This window comes from Cavia porcellus, unplaced genomic scaffold (genome assembly GCF_034190915.1).
Source record: "Cavia porcellus strain 051 isolate PalLab524CR breed Dunkin Hartley unplaced genomic scaffold, mCavPor4.1 scaffold_26, whole genome shotgun sequence".
Taxonomy (NCBI): Eukaryota; Metazoa; Chordata; class Mammalia; order Rodentia; family Caviidae; genus Cavia; species Cavia porcellus.
Genome location: NW_026947509.1, coordinates 37573426 through 37596701, shown reverse-complemented (window position 1 = coordinate 37596701; position 23276 = coordinate 37573426). Strand labels below are relative to the sequence as shown.

Genomic DNA, 23276 nt, shown 5'->3' with positions numbered 1-23276 from the left:
AGTGCAATTCTCTGTGCAAAAAAATAAAGGAGTGCCTCTTCTAGTGTGTGCGGTAGGCAATCAACTCATAATAGTAATCCCAGATCTGTTTATTAGAAATGAACAGGCAAGCAAACACAGAGGAAAAAGTAACCAGTTTTTAATAAACATGCCAAATGTATAGCCTCAGATAAATATGCTCTTTCCTAGGATTTTGTAAACCCTATGATTTTTCTTAAAATGCTCAGATTGCTCAATACCTTTAGAGAACTATTGATTTAGGATTATCTTCAGTTGATTACTTTACATCCAAGATCTACAACACAATCAATACACCTGTATCTACAGTTTATATTCAGATGAGTTTATTCTCCAGTAAGGGAAAACAAAACAAACACATACATAATTATACTACTGGACAGAATGTGTAAGTGCTAAGAGAGACAAATAATAGTTCTAAGTGGAAGCCTCAACCCTATTTAGGAAATGATTCCTAAAAGAATATTTTAGGTAATCCTTTAAGGGAAGAGAGGGTCTAAGAAGCAAAAGACAGAAACAGATTGGCATTCCAAGAGGCAGAAAAAGAATGGATAAATGCAAGTAGTTAAGAAAGAATGACTACCCTGCCATGGACTGTTTTTCCTCTGCCAAGCTGCCCTGCCTTGGAGTCAACTGATTATGAACTGTTACCTCAATAAACTGTGAGTCAAAGTAAGCCTTTTCTCCTTTAAGTTCTGGGCTTTGCATATTGTGTCTTAGCAAAGAGAAAGTAATTCAGATAGCCTGACAAACTGAGGATTACCGATACAAATCCTTAACGACCAAAGGCCAGACAATATGTACCACTGGTGTATCCCAGATATGAGAGGGAGAGACAGGAGACAGCGAATTCACCATTCCTGTGCCTCCTTGGAGAGTCAGTGTTTACGTGGTTAGACTTACAGCTCTCGGGAAGTTAAACAAGACTGCTAACCACCATGAAACCTAATTTCGGCCATTCTTTTGTTCCTAACTGGAGGGTTTAATGAGTATTCAAAATTAGGGTTCCTAAGAATCACTCCCAAGTTAAGTGTTCTGATTCTTGGACTTCACATCATATAAATTTCGATACAGGTAGTCCTGCAAAAAATTACGTTAACTGGCTCCCTAAGCCTTACCTTGCAAATACGAGGAGGCTATTAAAGATCACTAAAAATTCCTAATGAGAACCAAATGTGTTTGTTTATACCTCCACGGCGTACTTTGCCCACAACAAAGATGTCTCCTTACACCGTCTCTCTCACTAGTTCCGCCTCGCAGTGCGTGAACCGTAGGTTCCGCCCTTTTTCGCATCACATGACCCGAAAACAGCTTCCGCTACAGCTCCTGAGAGGGGCCAGTTCCAGCCGTTCCGCGTCTGTCCCGGCCCGCTGCGGGCTGCTCCGCGGGTGCCTGGCCCGGGCTGCCCAAGGCGCTCGGCCAACGGCCTCTGAGAGCGCCCCGGGAGCCGGCGGGCGGCGGCCCTCTCCGGGACGCTGCTGAGGGCTCGGGGTGAGTGCTGACTCCTCCCAACCCGAAACTGCCTCCGGGGCGGCCTCTGGGCCTAGCGTCGCGGCCGCGACCCCTGGCGCGGACGTCCCTTGCAGCGCCGTGGGCTGCGGACCCCGGGTTTCGCCGTCAGCTCGGCCTTTGTAGCTCAGGCCCCGTCGACCGTGGGCTTCGGGGAGAAGCGCCTGCCCTGAGAGCATCCGGGGTCAACCTCTCCTACCGCTCTGGTCGGGCCGCTGGTGTGTGAATAGATTCGGGTTTTACTGACCAAAAATGAGTCCGGGGTTGGAGAAAGGGGAGGCGTCAGAGTCGGGGCTGGCGTCCTCCCCGCGCCGCGCCGCTTCCAGCCCGGCGAAGGCCCGGAGCCCCGACAGCTTGACCTTGACCCCGCCGGGTTCCGGAGCCGGTTTCTGTCCTGTGGAAGCGCGGCGGGGACGCGGGGCTGCACCCGAGCATCCTTACCTGGGCCCCGACCCGGGCTACAGGGCGAGTCCCCTCGGCGACACCGGCACCGGCACCGGCTGCTCCAGGGCAGGCGCCTAGTGAGAGGTGGGGACGTCTTGCGTTTGCAGAGGACGGAAAGGAAAGCTTTGCAGGACAGCGAGTCCGCCGGCCGAGACCGCGAAGGATCGATCCTCCCTGCTTCCTTTTCCGTGTGTGCCTGCCTCGATTTGGTTCTCGTTGGTTAGTGAGACCTCCAAAGCAAAGCTCTTGGGAGAGATGAGGACGGTTTCAGTAGTACTTAGTCGGTGTTGCCCATACAATGAAATCGGTTGGGAGACGCCCCTCCTTTTCGGTTTCAGAGGCTTGTGAATGGGTTTTGCTGTTCTTTCCAAAGGAAATGCTGCGTTGTCCCCTTCCTGTCAGATAGGGTTGCCTGTTTAGGATTACGAAGTTTAGCTGTAGCACGCCTCCCTGCGGGTGTTAAAACTTTGCATTGGTTAAATAGATACTTTTCAGAGTTGTCAGTACCCTTTCTTGAAAAACAAAATTAACCCTCAGTTGAGCCCTGGTTTTCCAGTGTCTCCATCCTTTGACGTATAGCGGTTTAGAAAGGACTGTAACAGGTAACCTATAGAAAAACCTGGCGCTGCACCCACACAGTACGTGGTTTTGATGCAATTGGACAATTCAGTATAAATTTTTGCTAATGCAATCAGTTTGATCCAGATTGTTTTCTGGAACTTTTTAGGCTTTCTGGGTACCAGTGTCTAATGTGTAAAGTTGAGCTGGAATCAATCACTGTGACCCATAGTTGGTACACTTCCCGCCAGTAATGTGTGACATAGTCTAGGTGGTATATGGATGAGGATTTTTTTGTGATAGTTGTACTTTTATTACATATATATGTACACCAAGTCCATGGTTTCAGATGCTGATGTAAAATTTCCTTTTAAAAGTACATTTGTTTCGGGCTAGGGATTTAGCTCAGTGGCATAAACGCCAGCCTAACAAGCATAACGTCGCGAGTTCATCCCCGGAACCAAAAAAAAAAAAAGTACATTTACTTGAAAGGTCATATTAAAGCAGAAATAAAATGTAACCCAGAGTAAATATATTGTGTGAATACAGGGGAAAAAAACCAATGAATTTAGTAAGTAAATACTGTCGACACTTGGGGACCACCTAAGTGTAGAAAGCGGAATTCTTAAGTTAGGTATGATTCCATGGAGGATTTTGACTTGTTGGTTATGTAACTGGATCATGCACAGGTTGCCTTGTAGAATTAATACATTGGTTAATATTTCTGGAATTAATATGTTAATCTCAGATGAGAAGTTGATTTATTGCTAAAAGATTCTATCCAAAGTGCCGTGGGAGAAGTACAGGAGAAAAATAGATTCTGATATTTTTATTTAAATGATAAACCCAGTAAATGAAACCATAGTATTAAATTTTAATAGAAAAGTTGCATTTGCTTTTTCAGTTTAGGTAATTCAACTATGAGACACTTGGGCATTTTCTAGAGTTTGTCTTTGGTATCCACCTTTGTATTCTAAGTCGATGATTCTTTGCAAACTCAGAATCATAAGAAAAGATGTTGCTAGAGAATGAAATGTCCAACCCTTGGGTTATGGATAAGAAGACAATGAATGGAATGCGGAAACTGGCACACTTAAAGGACAGTTGAACAATTTGTGTCCCTTGCATTATAAAATTTCAAAATACAGTATTTCAGTGTTTTATTTATTTATATATTTTTTTGAGACAAGGCTTCACTATGTAGCCTGAGCTGGCCTCGATTTCATGGCGATCCTTCTGCCTCAGCCTCCTGAGTATCTTTTAAGATGATTCTTTTCTGTTACTTCTGAATATCTTTTAAGATATTTCTTTTCAGTGTTATTTCTGAATAGAAGCTTTTACTGTGCTCCACATACAAACAACTATTTAAAGAGTATTTCGTTCAGAATGATGCACAAAAATAAGATAAATGGAGGTTACTTGTAGGGACCTGCATGATTGATAATAAGAACAATGAGACACTGCATTTCCTGTATATTCTTTGTGCTTTTTTGTTTTTTTTTTGAGACAGGGTCTTGCTATGGACTTGAACCCCCTGTGTAGCCCAGGATGGCATTGAGAGCCTCCTGTCTCACCTCCAGGCCACGAGAGCCTCCTGTCTCAACCTCCAGAGTGCATGGACCACCATGCATACTCTGTATTCTTACGTATTTTGTATCACATGGATTTATTACTGGTTCAGGATTTTAAAAAGGTATTTTAAGTAAGTGAAAATGCAACCAATACATTTGTCACCTTTGTAAGTATTAGATTAATTTAAACATTTTTGATCCACCACATTTTTCCAAATACAAATCTGAAACGATGGTAGACGCTGACCTTTAGCTTATGTAACAAACTAAAACTGTTAATAAACTTGCTTGGTAGTAGGGATCATACCCAGGTGCACTCTGCCCCTGAGCCACATCCCCAGACCCTTTTATATATTAGTTTGACACAGGGTCTTGCTAAGTTGCCAGGAAGGACTCTGGTATAAAGTTGTGTATCGTTGTGACTTTGATCACTGGGATAATTTCCAGTTGAATTCCTAATATTTGTATCATCTGCTTTCCCAGTCATCCCATTTTTCTCTCACAGGGAGGAAAGTGGCTCCAAGTCCAGCCCATGCGCAGCAAAGCAAGTTAAGGATTTAATATGAAGCGCAGGAGCAGATAGTGCCAGATAGTGCCAGACAGCAGGCAGCACCTGGTACACATTGGTGAGTGAAATGTTCTCTTTTGGCTCTGTTTCTTAGCCTTTAACCCATCTGCATGCCAAATCCTTGATATTTGTACATTTTGGTAAAGAATAAAAGAAGCTCATTAGCAGTCAAATCAAAACAATTATTAAAGCTTAGCTCAGTAAGCAAGCTTCAAGAGCTCCCAGGCATCTAGGATGGGATTTAAGGTGTGGGGTGCATCTCTGATGTGGAGATTAAGAAATTTCCCAGCTATGCTGTATTTAATTTAATTATGTTTAATTTATTTATATAATATCTTTCACAGAAAAATTAGTATAATTTGATTTTTGATATTTATTTTCTTTTAAGGAAGCCATTACTTACATACTAGCATTAGGCTACCTCAAATGCATTTGCTGTAATTTGCATTCTGTTCATGATTTTGTCATTTATATTTAGTCTAAAAGAGTAAAGCTTTTTTTCTGTATTCTAATTTTCTAATATGTGATTAGAGGCATTTTTGGCAGTATTGGTTTTTACTAACCTGACTTTATATTTGTATAAACATTTAATAGAGCTTTTCTATATCTTGTTTGCAAAAAATCATAAAACAATGACTGTACTAAAGGCATCTTTATGATTTTTGAAGTACTATGGAATAACTCTGTTTTGGAGAGATATGAAAATTAGTTTCTCAGATCAAATCCCAAGCCATGTTCAAATCCAAAAGCCATTTTATATAAATATTTACCTTTATTAGTAGTTTTCATGAAATGGATTGTCGAAATACTGATTTTTATTCTTTCTTTTTTACAGCTGGAAAAGCAGTGTCCGTGTTGTTATGTACACCTCCAAAAAAGTTCAGATCTGTAGGGGAATTGTTGTGTAAAGTAAACTGAACAAAAGGGTAGCAGTGTTTTAATAGCTATTGTAGGCCTCTATTTACTGTATTAAAAATGAGTAAAAGAACAAGCAGTGACAGCCCACTAGGAAGGTCAGTGACTTTTTGTTGAGGTGAGCTGGTGTTACAGGTTTGAGCGACAGTGGCTTGAAGGCTGATGACTTAGGCTAATCTTGCTCTTTCATGCTTTATTTTGTATTTTGGGGCAACATTTTTTCTATTGCATTTCTCTGGGCCCATGAATTTCTCTCCAGTTTAGAAGGTTACTCAATGCATTTGTGTTATCTTTGTTTTAAAAGCATTTGTTACTTTAAACAAATATATATGTAACAAATTGATAATGAAAAAGTTTTAATCCTTCAAAAGCATATCAAAGATTTACTAATATAAATTATACATTTGATATTGTATCGTCATCAGATAGATTTTCATTAAGAAAGGTTTTAATTTATATTATTTTAAGGGGGTTGCATCTTCTTAAAAATTCAGAATTGGCCATATTTACCTTTTGAGGCTGATTTCCATCTTTTAAAGGCTTTTCATGCATGACGCAATTTTTAATTTCAGTTTTGTAGAATATAAGCAGCTTTCTCCCAAGTAACCTAAATTTTATGTTTTCATTGTGGGGAATTAAGCCCAGGTCCTTATGCATGCTAGTCACATGCTCTATCAGTAAGCGAAACCCTTGGCCTCTGATTAAGAATTTTTAAATTAAATTTTATTTCAGGCATTTTTGAGTTATGAGCAGCATGTGTATCTGTTTATGCCAAAAGAGTATGTGTATGTGTGTGTGCACATTTGTATTGTGGTTTTACAATAATTTTTAAATTTGTTCCTGAGCAGTAGTCTCACAGGACAATTTCAGCTCATAAGTAAGAGTGGTATGTTGGAGAAACCGTTTTCTTCAATCTTTTATTTTTGGTGTATGTTCAGTACTTGCAAATGAGAAGTTTCCTTTTGCATTATCTATCATAAGGTATTCTAACATCACAGTGTAGAGCAAATTGACAGTCTAACCTTCAGTCACCCTGGTCTTAACATCTTTTTCCACAGGGTTAGTGTGGCAGCTTTTCCTTCTCCCACTGCTGCTGAGATGGCAGAAATTAGTCGAATTCAGTATGAGATGGAATACACTGAAGGAATTAGTCAGCGAATGAGGGTCCCGGAAAAGTTAAAAGTAGCACCACCAAATGCTGACCTAGAACAAGGATTCCAAGAAGGCGTTCCAAATGCTAGTGTGATAATGCAAGTTCCAGAGAGGATTGTTGTGGCAGGTATTTCACATTTTCTTAAGAATTTGCCAAACGGGCTGGGAATATAGCCCAGGGGCCGGGACGGTAGCACAGTGGCGCAATGCCTGCTTGGCAGATACAAGGCCCAGACTTCTAGGCCTAACAAATCTTTATTTTATATTTTGATGGAGTCTTTGGTGATTTAAAAAATATTTAGAAAAAGGATTTGGGAAACGCAAGGTAATATTTTCAAAATTTCTATTTGTTAACAATATTTGAAATTCTAAGCTGTTTTAAAAATAATTCAACAGTGTTAGAGTTCTACACACATAAAATGTATACATTTTAAAGTAGACCTCCATGAGTTTTGACAGGTGTACACAGTCACATGGCCACTATAGTCATGATACAAAACATTGGTCCAAAAGGTGCCTTTGACCCCTTGGTTTCCCTTCTGTAACCAGAAAGTGGATTTGTGTTCCTTAGAGTTCTGTTTAAATGGAATACTACTGCACACCCTGTCTGGCTTCTTTTGCTTAGAATAATGTTTCTGAGGTTATTCCATATTGTACATTGATTATTCATTCCACCTGATTACTAAGTGGATCTTACTCTGTGGATACATCTAATGTATAAGACTTATGTCTTATACCTAGTAAAATTATTAGGTTGTAAATGGAAAGTTTTTCAAATAATGGCAATTTTCCAAATTTTTATAGCATGTTACATTCCTATCAGTGATGTATCAGAGAATCATTTGCTCCACATCTTTGCTAAGTTTGCATTGTCAATCTCTGATTTTAGTTGTTCAGGTGGACATACAATGTGGTTTCCTTGTGATTTTAATTATATTTCCCTGATAATGAGTAATTTTGAACATCCATTCATGTACTTTTGGCCATTTGCATATCTTGAACATTTGAAATATCTATTCAGATGTTTTGCCAATTTGCAAAATTGGGTATTAGAAGAATGTTTTATATATATTTGGATACAGGCTTTGGTTTGTTGTGTCATATGTGTGTGTTACATAATTTCTAATATATGCACCACTGTGTTAAATAGCAGTAAAATGTATCAGGTCTAACGGTGAAAGTGGAGGGCTTTGAGACAGTGTCTCATCTAATGAAGTTGCCCGGGCTGGGCCCAAACTTGCCACCTGTCTGCCCTGGTCTCCCAGGGTGCATGTTTTGGACCCCATGTCAAGCTGAAGGAGTCCTTTTAAGGAGTCTAATGCTATTGTGCAGGTTATTATACAAAGACATTTTAACAAAACTACTTTTTTAAAAATTGCCTTTCTTTTTTCTTTTATTAGTTTTTCATTCTGTTGCTGTTGTAGTTATCATTGTTTGTTTTTTTTCTACTAGGAAATAATGAAGAAATTTCATTTTCACGACCAGCAGATCTTGACCTTATTCAGTCAACTCCTTTAAAGCCTCTGGCACTAAAAACACCGCCTCGTGTACTTACACTAAGTGAAAGACCCCTAGATTTTCTGGACTTAGAAAGACCTTCTCCAACCCCTCAAAATGATGAAGTAAGTAGAAAGAATATTAAAGAAAGTAAATGTTAAGGAGGAGGAAAGAGACAATGAATCTTATCACTGGTACTAGGTAACAGAAGCTTTGTACCTAGAATATTGATTACTGTTAATTCTGATTTATAAATTACCCAAAAATATATTATGTTACTATTTTTATTATGCATCAAAAAATGAAAATTTTGTGGGAAATACTAACATTTGTGTGAACTAAAAGGTAAAACTTTTATGTATGATTATATTTTAAGTAATGCAGAGAAAACAGAAATTTCACAACTGGAGGAAATGAATGCATCATTTTGTTACAGAATTAGTCTGGCAGGGCCAGGGATGGAGCTTGCAGGCCCAAGGCCCTGAGTTCAATGCCAGTACCAAAAAATAAATAAAAATTAAGAAAATAGTCTGCCAAACAGTACCTATTTTTGCTACTAAATGAAATATTTCCACTGAATTAGTTGCTGTATAACGTGTAATATTAGTACTAACGTTAGTAGTTTTGACTTGAATTAGCAATATGGACTGATAAGTTGTTACTGGTAGAATTCAAATCCTGCCTCTGCTGATTACTCAAGAAGATCTTTAGGAGATTTCTTGATGCCTTCTGTAGTGCATTTGTTTCATTATTCTTCTGAACTTTTAATGTGTTGTTATGAGACTGATAGAAGACAATGGGCAAGCATGTTCTTTATTAATTTTGATACTTTCTGCATCCCTTTTCACCTTTCGTATAGTCCTTTCCACAGAGGGTTAAGCAATCATCTAAGCTAGGGCAAAGCAGTTTTCGAGTAATAGGTGTTGCTGTTTTTTTAGGTTCTAAGATTCTCCTGAAGTCATTGAGCAGTAAGATGCTCTTAAGTGCCAGTTTGAACATTCTGGATTCTGCTTAGTTAAAAGCACAGAATTTGAGAGTTTGGCCACTGGACATCAGGATACTTTGAAAATTTTATTTAAACCATTTTTTACTTTTTGAGCTTCTGTGTAGTAAAAGAGTGAATGACCTCAGTTCTTGCTCCCGGAACGCTGACCGTCTGCCTTATCACAGCAGGACAGGGGTATGAGTAAGGGAAAAGCAGCAGCTCACAAGGATACGAAACCGCACAGGACAGGGAGGTTGCAGAGATGGCCACGTAAAGCCCAGGGTATCACGGCATTTTCACGCCGGTTAGAAGCCTGGCTCCCCAGCTCCACAGACCAAGGCTTCTGCTGAGAGAGGCGCTTCCCTGGCTGTGCTGGCTGTGGCCTTTTTATTCCTGCTTCCCCTGTTTTAGACTCCTGCCTGCGCAATGCATTGATTAAAATCAATGCAAGCACTTTCCTGAGTGATTACTTTAAAACTTAATGAAGAAAAGTTTTAACAAGATTGCTTTCAGGAGACTGTTTGGGGTTTGCTTTTGCATTATTTATGTTATTTAGTTAAATGTGATAAATGTCCTGAATGTGTAGCACTGGGGAAAAAAAACTTTGAAGTTGAAAATTTGATGTAAGTTTGAACATCAGCCTTGCCACTTACTGCATAACTTTGGCCAAGTTATTTAACAAGTCTAAGAGTTATCTGTAAACTAAAGATAAAGATAATGCCAAGTGCATGAACTTATCTTGAAAATTCATGTTAAAAGCCCAATATGTATAAATATTATTTTTATAAAAATGTTCAGATTTTGCATAGTTGGAACCAAATCTTGGCACACAAGAGAGGAGTTTCTGAGATTAGTGGCAGCTAACTATTAAAAGGAAAGCAAGCCAGGCTTGGTGGCCAGGAGGCTGAGCCAGGAGAACTGCAAATTCTAGCCTAGCCTAGACAACTTAGTGATTTAGTGAGATCTTGTCTCAAAATTAAAAAAAGAAAAGGGGCTGAGGTCATAACTCAGTGTATAGGCCTCAGTACAGCCCAAACCAAAACAAAACTGAACTGAACTACACCAAACCAAACCAAAGACAAAGCAGGCAAGCAAGCAATGATGATGGTTTATACTCAAAGCTTGTAGAAGGGGAAGGAACCCGAGTTGTTGCAGCTCCTAGGTATGGGCCAGTGTGGGAGGACGGTAAGATCTTGAGTCCTGATAACAGATTGAGATGCTACTCTGAATCTGTGAGTGAGTCTCTGGCTTGTTCTGCTCCATACTCACTGGATGCCAAGGTTTATCAGCCTCAGCACTAGTGACATTTTGAACTGGAATTCTTCTTGGTTGTGGTAAGGGCTTCCTTTGGCACTGCAGAATGTTTAACAACTTTCAGGATCTCCAGCTTCAAGATGCCAGTTGTATCCTCCACGTCATGACAACCAAAAGTGTCTCCAGTAGCTAAAAGATTGAAATAGTAGAGATGTCCATCACCTGAAGAATGGGTAAACAACGTGTGAAATATTCTCATAGTGACTATAATTCAATAGGAAGGAATGAAGTGCTGAGATGTCGTACAACATGGATGAGCCTTAAAAACATGCTGAGTTTAAGATAACAAACAGAAAAGGCCACATATCATACTATTCTGTGTGATGGAACAGAATCCACAGACAGAAAGCAAGTTTGTGGTTGCCAGGGATGAAAAGAAGGGTTGAGTCTGACTGCATAGTCATCGTGGTTTCCTTCAGGAGTCATAAAAATCTCTGGAACTAAATTGTGGTGATACAGATACAACATTGTAATCATACTAAATGCCACTGAGTTATACATCTAAAACTGGCTAATATTGGGAACTGTATATTACATGTATTTTAGTACAGTTAAAAAGTCTGTCCAGCCATTGCCAAATGTTCTCTAGAAAGCAGAATCCCCCTTGGCTGAGATGCACTGGCCTGTATTACAAAAGAAGACTGCCTGGAAAGTGTCTTTAGGAGGAAGATTGTACAATTGTTGTTAAAAGCCTGACTGGCAGAAGGAACGAAGTCATAGACTACAACTGCATTTAAGTTCTTAAACGGGCTTAATGAATCCAAGAGCACCTACAGAAGGGCTGGAAATGTTATGTGGATCCCCTGCTCATTGAAAGTGGATAAAAGTTGGAGACTTGGTTGGGAGAGAGGAAATCAACCAGCTCTTCCTATGTGTCTGATTTCCACCAGAGTTTGGAAAGCAGCTGTGGGACAAGAGCATTGCTTAGCAGTTCCTCGCTCAGGGAGTTCTGAAGTAGCCATACAGTAAATCATGTGAACGTGAAACTACAGCATACCCAGAGGGTGGCCGCCTTTGGGTTCTTGCGGCGGGTTCAGTGCTGTGAATGAGCAGGCAGTGGAACCGATGTTACCTCCTCTCACAAAGGCTTCTCACCTAGAGCCAGGAGGAAAAGCTCTTCCACAGGGTGAAAAGGTAGAGCTGTGAGGAAAAAGAATTGGAGAAGAATCCCAAAGACTTGAAGCAGCCTTGAGCAGTGTGGCCAAGCCAGGGTTTGAACTCCGCCGTAATCTTCTGTCAGGAGCAGTATGTTCTGAAGGAGCAGCTGTAATCCATGCCGAGAGCTTGGTGAGAAGCCCACTATAGGGAGAGAAACAGGCTCTAAAAGATGAGTTGCAGGAGCTTTTGCCCAGATTGGCAATTCCTGCTTCAAAAAAGAGAATTATTCTTTTCTGTAATCTTGAGAAAAATGCCAAACTCAAGATACACCCAGGAAGTCTCACAGGTCAGGGATGATTGGGAAGAAGCAAAACTTGACCTCGATGAACGTTGACTTGATTGAGGAGGAGAAGGGAGAGCTCAGTGAGTATTCTCCAAAAGCCATGTGCGCTTTGTGCAGAGGTTGTGAAGCAGTACCCATGCAAGGCCAGATCCTACAGCATCTGTGTGTCGTGTGCAGCCACAGCTCCGGCGCCAGGAGGACTAATGCCAGCTAGAGCCAAGCTGACCAGAGACACGTGGAAAACAGCAGCCCTGGAAGCTGGCGGGTGGTATGAAAGCTACACGCAGGAATCCTGCTTAAAGCAGAAGGTGGTTGTGAGTGCTCTATGATGGCTCAGTTCAGTCTGAATGACAGCCCTGAGGATGAGAAGCAAAAGCCTGGAATGTGGGGCTGGGGATTTAGCTCAGCGGCATAAGTGCCTGCCTTACAAGCAGGCAGTCGTGAGTTCGATCCCCGGTACCGATAAAAAGGAAAAAGACAAAAAAAAAGCCTGGAATGTAATGAGTCACTGAACTGTGACACAGCCTGGATCAAAAGCAGATGATGCCCTGGACACTTAAAGGGTCTTGTAATAAAGGACTGTTGGATGTGAGTCTGACCACAACTTGGGGTTGGTTTGTCCAGCTCACTTTTCTTCTCTGTGTGGAAAAAGGAGCTATGGTTGAAATGAGTAGAATGGAATAAAAGTCTAGAAAGAAGTTAGAAAGAACAATATGTGTGATTTTGTGCTGTGCACCTTCACCCACAGAAGATTCTTTGAGGTGGGCGCCTCAAAGGAGAGTTTCATACTGTATCCCAGGTGTGAGGTCTTCACAGGGCCGTGTTACCCCTCATGTCCTCCTCACAGCCTGTGACCCCTGGTCCAGCGGTTCTCCCCACCGATGGTTGGTTTCAGTTGTAGACTGAGAGCGCTTTGAGAGGGGGGATGTGTATCACAGGTTCAGTGCACCTTAGCTCATTTTTTCCCTCTTCAATAAAAGGTCCACAGAAAACGAGACCAAGTGCAAGGGGGAAATGCTAAGGCCTGTGAACACATTCTTAGAGGAGGTGGGCTTAGCCAGACCTGTAAAAATAAACAGGCATCTAAAGAACAATTGAGACTCCGAGTAATCAGATAGAACTTGGAGTCTAAGCTCATAAAAGGGGATTTTAGTATGCCACTAATTTCTTTGAAATTGCAGTATGGTAGTAATGTCAGTTTACCTTCCTGCTAAGATGTGTTTTAAACAGATTTCAAACAGTGGAAATAAACTGGGTGTGGTGGTGCATACTTGTAACCTGTAGTCTCAGCACTTGGAGGCTGAGGCAGAAGGATCGAGACCAGCCTGGGCTACAAAGTGAGCAAGACCCTGAACTGCATAGGGAGACCCTGTCTCAAAAAGACAATAACAAAAGGGAAAACAGCACTAGCCTTCGGGTTCCTGAGTTTCAAGGCAATGTGGAGACACGTTTGTCTGTCATTATTTCTTGTCCTTGATTATTTCTCACCACTTAGTGGCAGAAATGCTTCTGATTTACATAGACAGACCGTGAGGACCTGGCTATGTTTGGAAAAGCTGTTCTATTTCAGGGAAAGCAACCCAGAACGTGCCGCAGGTAGGAAGGCAGGTGTCAGGTGGGGTCTCACTGGTAGCCCAGTGTTGCTCGCTGTGCAAGAGTAAGATAACAGTTGATTAAGAAACTGTTCAATTTTATATGTAGTTGCATAAAAGTAATTTTGATTTTTAGGTTAAAAGCCTCTTACAGGCTTGAAACTGACTCCCTCTGTTTTTGGAAAAAATTTTTTCACACATTCTCCCTTTGTCTCCCTCCACCATCGACTGTTAGAGTATCATTCCCTCCTGTGCTGTGTAGTTAGACCTGGGCTGCTTGTGTCCGCAGTGAGAACTTTCTTCTTTTTGTCCTTCTCTCCTAAATAACTGGTAAAGCACCTATTTACATAGCATTTGCCTTAGGTGTTACAAGTAAGCAGGAGGTAACTTAACATGTGTGCATAGGAGTACTTTGCCGATTGTAGGATGCTTGAGCATCCTGCAGCTTAGGCATCTGGGAATTTCTGGATCAGTCTTCTGCAGATGAGGAGAAATGACTATAATTGCACCACCTGTTATGTTTGAGTGTCAGTTTAAGAAGTTTAGAAGTTTAACCAAGAGACTCAGCAGGATCCTTACTTTGTAAATATTCTCATCCTGTACAAGAAGAGGGCACAGACATTTTGTGAGTGCTACATCTACCCTAGGGGGTGGGTGGCCTGCATACAAAATAAGGGAGAAAAAGAGGCTTATTCGTCCTTCTTTTGCTCTGGCTCTTTTTGCTGGCTGCTGCCTTGCAGAGTTGCCCTGGTGTTATGCCACTTTGCCTTTGAGCCAGCAGATTATGGACTGAAATCTCCACAGTGAACTAAATTGCTTCATTGGGGGCATTGAGTATTTTGTCCAAGCAATGAGAGAAAAGTAACCAAGACAATAGTTAAGAAACCAGACTAGCTTTTACCTCAAAATAAACAGATATTCCTGCTTATCCACATTATAATAACTAAAGTGTTTTCTGGATTTTTTAAAACAAGGATCTGTTAATACACATACCTGGCACCAATTTGTGATCGCTTCTTTTTGGGTTCCTTTTACTTTTTTTCTGGGTATCCTTGGACTACAGTTCCTTTGATGCAGAGCAGCTCCTAGATAACTAAGAATATGTTCTGCTCCTTCTCTTTGTGCCTTAGCAGATCCGTGCAGTTGGCAGGCTAAAAAGAGAGCGCTCCATGAGTGAAAATGCTGTTCGCCAAAATGGACAGCTGGTCAGAAATGATTCCATGTGAGTAGAACCGCTGAACACTGTGTCTTCCTTGTAAGTTTCTTGGCATGTTATCTTACACATCTTTTTCTAAATAATTGACTTACCATAGTTTTTGAAATTTGTTATACATATGGATCATCAGTCTATCTTTGCAGTACTTCGTATAGTCTGTTTTGTCAGTTGTCAAAATTTTTCAGTCATGGTATAAGTATGATTTGCTTATCTGGGGATTCTTTTCTAAAGTATACTTGAGACTAATTGATAAATTAACTTGTCAGTTATATGCATTCTCAAAAATGTGTAGCATTACATTAAAAAATAAAAAAACAAAGTAAAATGTCTTTACTTTCAAGTTATTAATCTTATTTGTAAACCAGCCCCTTCTAGCTCAGCTCTCTCTAATGTTCTAGGACAGACAACTGGAGGTTACCTTCCTTCCCATAAGTAGTTCCTAGTTTTCTACCTACTGATCGTTCAGTTATTAAAAATTTCATTTTTAAAAACCGTGCGTATGTTATTTAAAGGGCTTTATTAAAACTTTTTTTCCTTGTTTGTATTCTCACACACTGATCTTAAACCTACTATAAGATATTTCAGGCAAGTACTTTTTATCATTATATTAAAGTTAATCCAGTTTTTTCTTTTGGTTTTTTGATACCATCACTTTATGTAACTCAGGCTCACTGTGTAGCCCTGGCTGGCCTTGAACTTGCAGCAGTCCTCCTGCTTCCCAAGGAGAAACATGGGCTGCCATGCCTGGTTTAAAATTAATCAGTTTTTACAAATAAAATGTTCCTTGAAAACTGGGCAGAACTTTTAATCTTAAATAACTGGCAATGTTGCTTTTTAAAAAATTAGCTTGTTTACATAGCTTTTTTCTTTCTTATGAGTTTTTGGTCCGTTTTCATGAGCTTGTCAGAAACCCATATGTTATGTTAAGCGTCATGTTAGTTTTCCTGAGAACTGTGAAAGAGCAAAACATCTCATGTTTTTTTTACTGCAAAATAATTAGATCAGTAAGTTGTGCTGTTTATATTATAGCATGTTAAGTTCTAGTTTGGGCCTGCCTGGAGAGTATAGAGATACAGAACGGACTTAGGTGGGGCAGAGGCTTTAATATGCAAGATAAAAGGAGAAATTTCTTTTTCATGTTTTTATCCTTGCCTTGCATTTCAGTGAACTTCCAGTTTAAATTTAAATTATTTAAATCACTGTATTAACATTGCATTCTCAATGGTGCAAGAGAAAAAACTGCATTTTCATTTCTCAGAGAATCTTGAAATGTCTCCTACAGTAATTATAGGTAACCATAAAGCGTTATGTAGGACAAGAGAAGCATTAAAATAAAATAAGGAAAGACTTATTTGAAAGACTGAATCATGACGTAAATTTTTTATGGTTTTCCTGAAGGTATCTAGTTGACAGGCGTGATGTCAGCACACCCATGAAACCTGTGTTTTCAGACTATTTCCATATATACATAGTAAAACTGCACAGTTTATCACTAAGGTAGAGTAAATGTACACCTAAAGTTTTTAATTATTTTAAGGTCCTTAAGTACTATCACTAGTTCTTCATGATAGAAAAGGTTAACAGGGGCTGGGGATTTAGCTCAGCAGCATAAGCGCCTGCCTTGAAAGCAGGCAGTCGTGAGTTTGATCCCCGGTACCGATAAAAAGGAAAAAGACCCCCCAAAAAAAGAAAAGGTTAACAGTGCTAAAGAACCCTTGCTTCCCCCCTTTTTTCTTTAAATAGCCTTAATTTTGTAGGTGTTTTAGAAAATGAAAATCTTACATTTTGAGAATCTTAATTTTTAAATCAAAGATGGGTAATAGGAGGCAGATAGAACTTTCTCAAATGAAAAGGGGGAGGGAAAGGAGACAAAAAGAAAATTAAGATGTGTAACACACATAGACCAACTCCACACAAGGAATGGAAACATACTGCAAACATGGACTGATGAAACATTTTTAAAAACACACAGAAAGTAACCTGAATACATTATGCATTTTCACAATGAAATACTTATCCATGTTGCTTTTTGTTATGGTTAACTATGGGTGTTATCCCTGTTGCTATCTTATAGTAAGATATTTACTATCTATATTGAGAATAAACTCTTGCCTTTCTTTTTCCATTGTTAATTTTATAATTTATGATTGAATTCATCTTTAAGGGTCTATGTCTTACTCAAAGAATTTTTACAGTTGAAATATTATGTATTCAGCATTGATAGTATGTTAAGAAAAAAGCTAGTAATATAATACAAATGGGATTTATTCCTTCTAGAGTAACTGTTAAGTTCTTGCTGTCTTGACTTACTTTAGTCTTTCCTGTGTAATGTGAGGTTGATTATGCGTCATTACTCATGAACCTTTGCCTACCTCCAGTTTCTTGTCTTCTGGGGCTCTAATATTTCAAGTGCAAATGAGTATAAGGCCATAGACATTGGCCTTTGTTTTCCGAATTACTTTGAAAAGACAGTAGGATTGATTATTGTCACCTATTGGCACTAAAATTAGTTCTGACAGTAGAGTCATATTTTTCCTTTGTATTATGAAAGCTGAATATGTAATAGAAGCATAATTATAATTTAAGGTGGTACAGATCAGATTCTGCCCCAAGAAATAAAATTTCAAGGTTCCAGGCATCAGTTTCTGCACCGGAGTACACGTAAGATTTTGTCTGCTCTGCTTTTCACTGATAAGAATCATTTTAATTCTTCAGGCTCCTGTAATACTAATGCGTTTCACTGTGTAATTGCAATATAATACTTTAATTCTTTAATTGCTTGGCTTTTTAGTACTTCAGGATTTCTCAAACTGTCATCACATATTTTATTAAGGAAATAAAAGACCTACTTAAATTTATATGATTTACAAATAAAATGGAATATTTCACACCTAAGGACCGGTATTCTTTCCCACTTTTTAAATTTTGTTTTGGTTGACATACTAGTTTCCTGTACATTGAATTTAACCAGTTAGCCACTTGTTATGTTTCAGCACAGTGTTATTTTCTTGTCTTATTTTGACCTAGAAGAAGGGAGTCTTGAGTGTGATTTGTCATTGAAGTTGTTTTTCTTTCTTTTTTTAATTCCATAGATTAAAATACGCGATATGCTTGGCAGAAATTTTTTGAACCCCTCAACCCACGTCTCTGTATGACGGAAGGTTGGGGATGACTGCCCTCTGGTGGGGAGTCACCTTTCAGTGCACAGTAGAGAAATTCACCAGCTGTATAGTTCCTCAGCGACAGAAGAAATCACGCTGGCAGCCAATTATTTCTTTTACTCCCAGTTTTATTATTAGGCTTCTAGGAATAGTAACTTGATGTTGATAATGGCAGCAAATTAGTTTTCTATTTAAAATTCTGAGAGAAATTAATATTGCTTGCAATTCGTGAAAATGTTCTTGCCTTTTTTACTATTTCACTCCTGCTGTGTTTTGCAAAGTTGATGCCTCCCTGAAGAGGTTAACCTCGCAGTTTGAGAAACATTATTCCTGTGAAAACTGGAAGGCAAGAGGTATTTGACTTTAACCTCTCAATAATGACGTGATTATGCCAGTAAATTTGACTTTAAATTTTAATTCTGACATTAATGTCTGCTTAACTCTCTGGAATTTCATGCAAGCATGAGATAGAGCTACTAATAACATGGAGCAGACAGCAGCTTTCTACAAAATTGTCGCTTTTTTAAAAAAAAATGTAAAGCTGACAGTGTGTTGTTTTATAACATCAAGAGGATCAATTTTTCCTCAGAATGCCATTTTATTAAATTACTAATATTATGATATGTACATTTATAGTGTACTTGTTTTTATTTTCCAGTTTGCTGACAAAAATCAATAATAAAAACAAATCACTAAACCTTGGTTGGGTATATGAATGGACAGAGATGAAGCCCAATTCTAAAACTACTCTTTGCCTCCACATTTGATACCAGTGGAGGACATTCCAACTGCTATAAGATTGATTACTAAAGTAGGGATTATTTTCCATTGTCCTTAAGTTTACAGTGTTTGTAAAAAGTCTGCTTAAAGCTTTAAAAAACGAATGACAATTTGTTAAATTCTTCATTGCTTCTAACTATTAAGGTAATTTTAGTAATCTGTGACCATAACCATTCAGTTCCTCTGTAGGTAAACATAAACATCAACCATCAAGGATATTTAACCTATACATACAGTCAAAAGTGGTTAGCAGTTTAAAGGCATTCCGTGTTCCGTTTTTGCTTATTTTATTGGAGGACTGCCATGTAAGTGAATAAAAAAATTATTGCTGATCTTCTAAACTTAATTTCTTCTGATAAATGACTAAGCACTTTTGACTTTGTTTTTTGATGATCTGAATATCTCGGCTAGTATTGATAAAGACTTAATTTCAGGGACTAGCACTGTAGCTCAGTGGTAGAGAAATTGCCTCCCATGCATGAGGGCCTGAATTTAACCCAGCATCAGGCAGTGGAATGGTGAAGAACTTACTTTTATCCTTTGTTTTCCTGTATAAATATTTTTATTAAGTTACAGTTGAAGTTTATGTAAGGTTTTTTTGGTGTATGTTCCTAACTATATTCCACTTTCAGGTAGTCACAGAATTGGAGATTTTTTAGGTTTTTGTTTTTATTAGTTGATGTCTCTTATTTGATAGTAAAATCAGTCACACTTCAGCCTTTTGTTCATTCTGTCATAAAGATTGTTTGCCAAGCGGGTGTGGTGCACAGTCCCCGCACTCTGGGAGGCTGAAGCAATGATCACAAATTTGAGACTCACCTGAACAACTTAACAGCTTAGCGGGAACATGTCTCAGAATAACCCAAGAAGGACTTGGGATGCAAGTCAGGGAAGGACCTGGAACGACCCAGGACCACATCACACAGGAGAACTCTTTGCTGTTAACCTGAAGGTAGTTCATGCTTGACTATTTTACAGTTGCCTCATTTCTTATGTATGGACAGAAAGCAGTTGCAGTCTAAACAAACAACACCTTAATTGTTTTTGGCAAAATGATTTTGCTCGGAGAAAGTAACCTTTTTTTTATTTTTTTATTTTTGGCGTTACTTGGGTTTAAACACAGGGCCGTGCACATATCAGTCAAGTGTTTCACTACTGAAGTACATCCCCTCTCCTTTTTTTTCATTTTACTTTGAGACAGAGTATTGGTTGCCCAGGCCAGCCTTGAACTTCTAATCACCCTGCCTCAGCCTCCAAAAGAATTGAGATTACAGGTTTGCACCACCGTGCCTGGTTTTCCTTTTAATTTTTATGGACAAAAACTCATCAAATTTATTTTATAGATTTGGATTCAGTTCATTGATATTATTACTTTGAGATTATAATTCTAAACATTATTATAACTTTTAACTTACTAGTGTATAGCTGATGTGTTTACTATCAAATGGGACACAAACTGCTCAGTTTAAACTTTGGAATTCAAAGAAAGAGCACTAGTTGTTTAAAATTTAAGTACATTGACCCAGATACACCAGCAGCTCTATTAAGAACAGCATGAGATGAATTGTTTGTTGACTTACGCAGAACGTTGACACAGAAATGTCCATTTAAAATCCTGCCTCTGGTGATACTATTTAAGAACTCAGTCTGGCTTTTCATAAATAGCAGGAATTTGGGGCTTTTACTGTGCTCCCTAAAAATTCTGAGCACAGGATCAGCTCATAGGCATGGTATCCTAGATGTTCTGGGGTTTATTTTGTTTTTTTTTTTTTTTGTTTTCTTCTCTAGGATGCTCCATATGAGTTTTTAAAGACTTCTGGGTCATTTGAAGATGGGGCCATCGTATTCCCAAAGACTGCCAGTGTCTGGACAGACATTTAGGGTCATTAGCCATGAGACTATATCTGAAAACCTGACACTGAGGTCTAAACCCATGTGGTCAGTCAGCCTGCGTAGATTAATTGCTGGATATACCAAGATTTGGCTTAGAACTTTCTCTTCAAAATAGATTATCAAGATACTGGATGTTACAACATTTTGGAAATTTTGTTTTTAAAATTTTCTTAGACTGTATCCAATAGCAGTAACTTTTTTCAAAAAAGGAACTGTACTTTGTTTTGTATAAATTTTTTTTTTTTTTGTCTTTTTCGTTTTTATCGGTACCAGGGATCGAACTCACGACTGTCTGCTTGCAAGGCAGGCGCTTATGCCGCGGAGCAGGAACTGTACTTTGTGGTTCCTAAACCGTGTTATGTTAGAAAACACACAGTCAAATCAGAGGGATTTTTCTTTTTTTACTTCTTCACTGTGTGCTCTGTTTTTATTCTTTTGAATATAGTGCATAAAGGTTAAGCTTAACCTCACCTGTTTTGCCCGTGTATTGAGAATGTTAAACCCCATCCCATAGGCATGGGCTTCTTATTGGATGAGCCAGACACCAGTGTATCCATCAGTAAGAGGCCTCATGCACCACTATAAAACAGCTTTCAGAAAACAGTGATGCTCATCTTACGAATTTAGGTTAGAACTGGACAAGTTGCTCGTTCACATATGGTCAGCGATGAGGAAGCACAGGCTGCAGAGCCAGAAGCAGTTGTGAGTCTCAGCTCACACATGGAGTGATTGATTGCTGTAGTGAGAAGCCCAGAAACGCTCAGCCATCTTGGTATTGGAGAAGTTCCCTCACCTTCTTACCCTGTAGGCCAGAACTGGGAATAGTTTTGCGTTAGTCATTTAGCTGGAGGTCATATACTTTACTGTAATTAAATAGTGACAAGTCTTTTTGTTACAGTTTTCAGAGACTACTTCGTCGTTAATGTCACTTACTCATAAACTCAGCTTGTGTCATTGTCTTTGTGAAGTATCTGAAATGGTGCTTTCAAGGGTTTACATTTCGATGCCCGCATCCCAGAATTCCCTACCCCATTCTTCTTACCATCCATAAGTTGAATGCAGTGTCATTTGACAGCAGTTTGGTTTTCTGTGTTGGCCTACACACCACACTCCAAAGCTGAGTAACATTCGTTACTGCAAGTCTCTTCCCTACCCAAAGCTGTTTTTTCATATTGCGTTTGTTTACATGTTTAAGCTTACAGAGTTACATGAACTAGCTACACTGGTTTTTAGAACAATTCAAATGCTTATTAACATTGATTTAACCTTCTTGTGGGACAGTGAAGGGTGGGAAAGGGGTCGGGAAAACTAAGATTAAAAGTTGTTGCGCTGCAGTTTTACAGAAATCTGACTTGAGTCTTTTTCTCTTCATTTGCTGTGCTTACATAAACAGTGTGACACCATCGCCACCACAGACACGGGTCTGCCTTCCCCATATGTCACCTGAAGACGGAGCTAATCTTTCCTCTGCTCGTGGCATTTTGTCGCTTATCCAGTCTTCTACCCGTAGGGCTTACCAGCAGATCTTGGATGTGCTGGATGAAAACCGCAGGTGATTGGCTGTCAGTGACTCTTACCGCTCGTGTTGCGTATTTTTGACACCTTACTTAGTGGACTGTGGTGTCTTTGCTTTATGTTTGCACTCCTTGGTCTCTTCCTAAAATGCAGCAGTTTGAAATGGCTTGCTTTGCTTTCTTTTAATTTGAATTATTGTCCAAAATTCACATTTCACAAGGTTGTACATCAGCTTTCCTTCAGTTAGAAGAATACTTAGTTTCTAAACATGAAAAGTGCAACAGTTTGTTTTTGTTTTTTTTTTTTTCAAAGGCTTTGCTAACCTATTCTCAGTACTTGGTTTCATTTGGGGGCTGTGCTGAGGGCTCATGTTGGGTTGGCTGTGGGATGTTGGACTGGAGCATCCTGACTTTCTTCAGTGAGTCTTTTGATTTAATCACGTATGCTACCAATATGATTAATAAAGCAAGTCCAGGAAAGAGATGGCATTTTGGCTGCCAGTGCACTTTTTCCCCCTTCTTCTTATGAATGGGTTTTAAAAATCCCAGGTGATAACTATGTTTTTTATAATACTGATACCTTTTAACATTGATAACTTATCTCACTTCTGAACATCTAGTAAAATCATTAATCATATTCTTTGATTTAATCATACAAATATCTTCTTTTTTGGCAATCATTTCCAAATACTTTTTGTCCTTGCCTCATTACTAGTCTTTTTAAAGGATGCAGTTTCCCCAGATGTTTTTGGCATAATGTGTACCCAGAAAGATAAAGTCACTTTGACTTCAGCTGTGTACTCAACACTTACATTAAGAGCCAGTGTTGTTTGGATTTTCCTTATTGTTTTATAGACTTAATTTTTGCTTTTGGATAATTCTTAATAAATGAAGCTGATCATCCTAATAAGCCTATTTCTCACCTTAGGAATTGATGTATCTTCTGGCTCGCTCTGAGCAAACTGCTTATTGGTTACTTTTTTAATTCTCACAAGACCCCAGTTCTTTCACTGTACTTCTTGAGCACTGGTCCATACTACTTACTGCTGTTGAATAACCCTCAATCTTTCCAGGGTTAATCTGATGGTATGCATTTGAGCCCAGGAACTGGAAGGTACACTGTACAGAGTGAGAAGAGTCAGGCTGAG

General features: G+C 39.1%; 1 protein-coding gene across 22 annotated transcripts in view; it reads left to right on the top strand.

The window, feature by feature from the left end:
• The first annotated feature begins 1340 nt into the window (after positions 1-1340).
• Mff (mitochondrial fission factor) overlaps positions 1341-23276 on the top strand; it is a 34530-nt gene continuing 12594 nt past the window's right edge. For 2 of the 22 annotated variants that reach the window (XM_003474616.5, XM_013157532.3), the window contains exons 1-8: positions 1341-1509; positions 4606-4726; positions 5504-5681; positions 6642-6862; positions 8188-8357; positions 14698-14786; positions 17367-17441; positions 22008-22166. In XM_003474616.5, the coding sequence (XP_003474664.1) occupies positions 5644-5681; positions 6642-6862; positions 8188-8357; positions 14698-14786; positions 17367-17441; positions 22008-22166 (752 nt within the window). In that variant the 5' untranslated portion in view covers positions 1341-1509; positions 4606-4726; positions 5504-5643. Of the gene's footprint in view, positions 1510-1556; positions 1746-1916; positions 2056-2088; positions 2191-4583; positions 4727-5503; positions 5702-6641; positions 6863-8187; positions 8358-14694; positions 14787-17366; positions 17442-22007; positions 22167-23276 lie in introns of those variants that run through there. The other 20 variants (XM_005005731.4, XM_013157527.3, XM_003474617.5 and 17 more) reach the window with 15 other exon arrangements.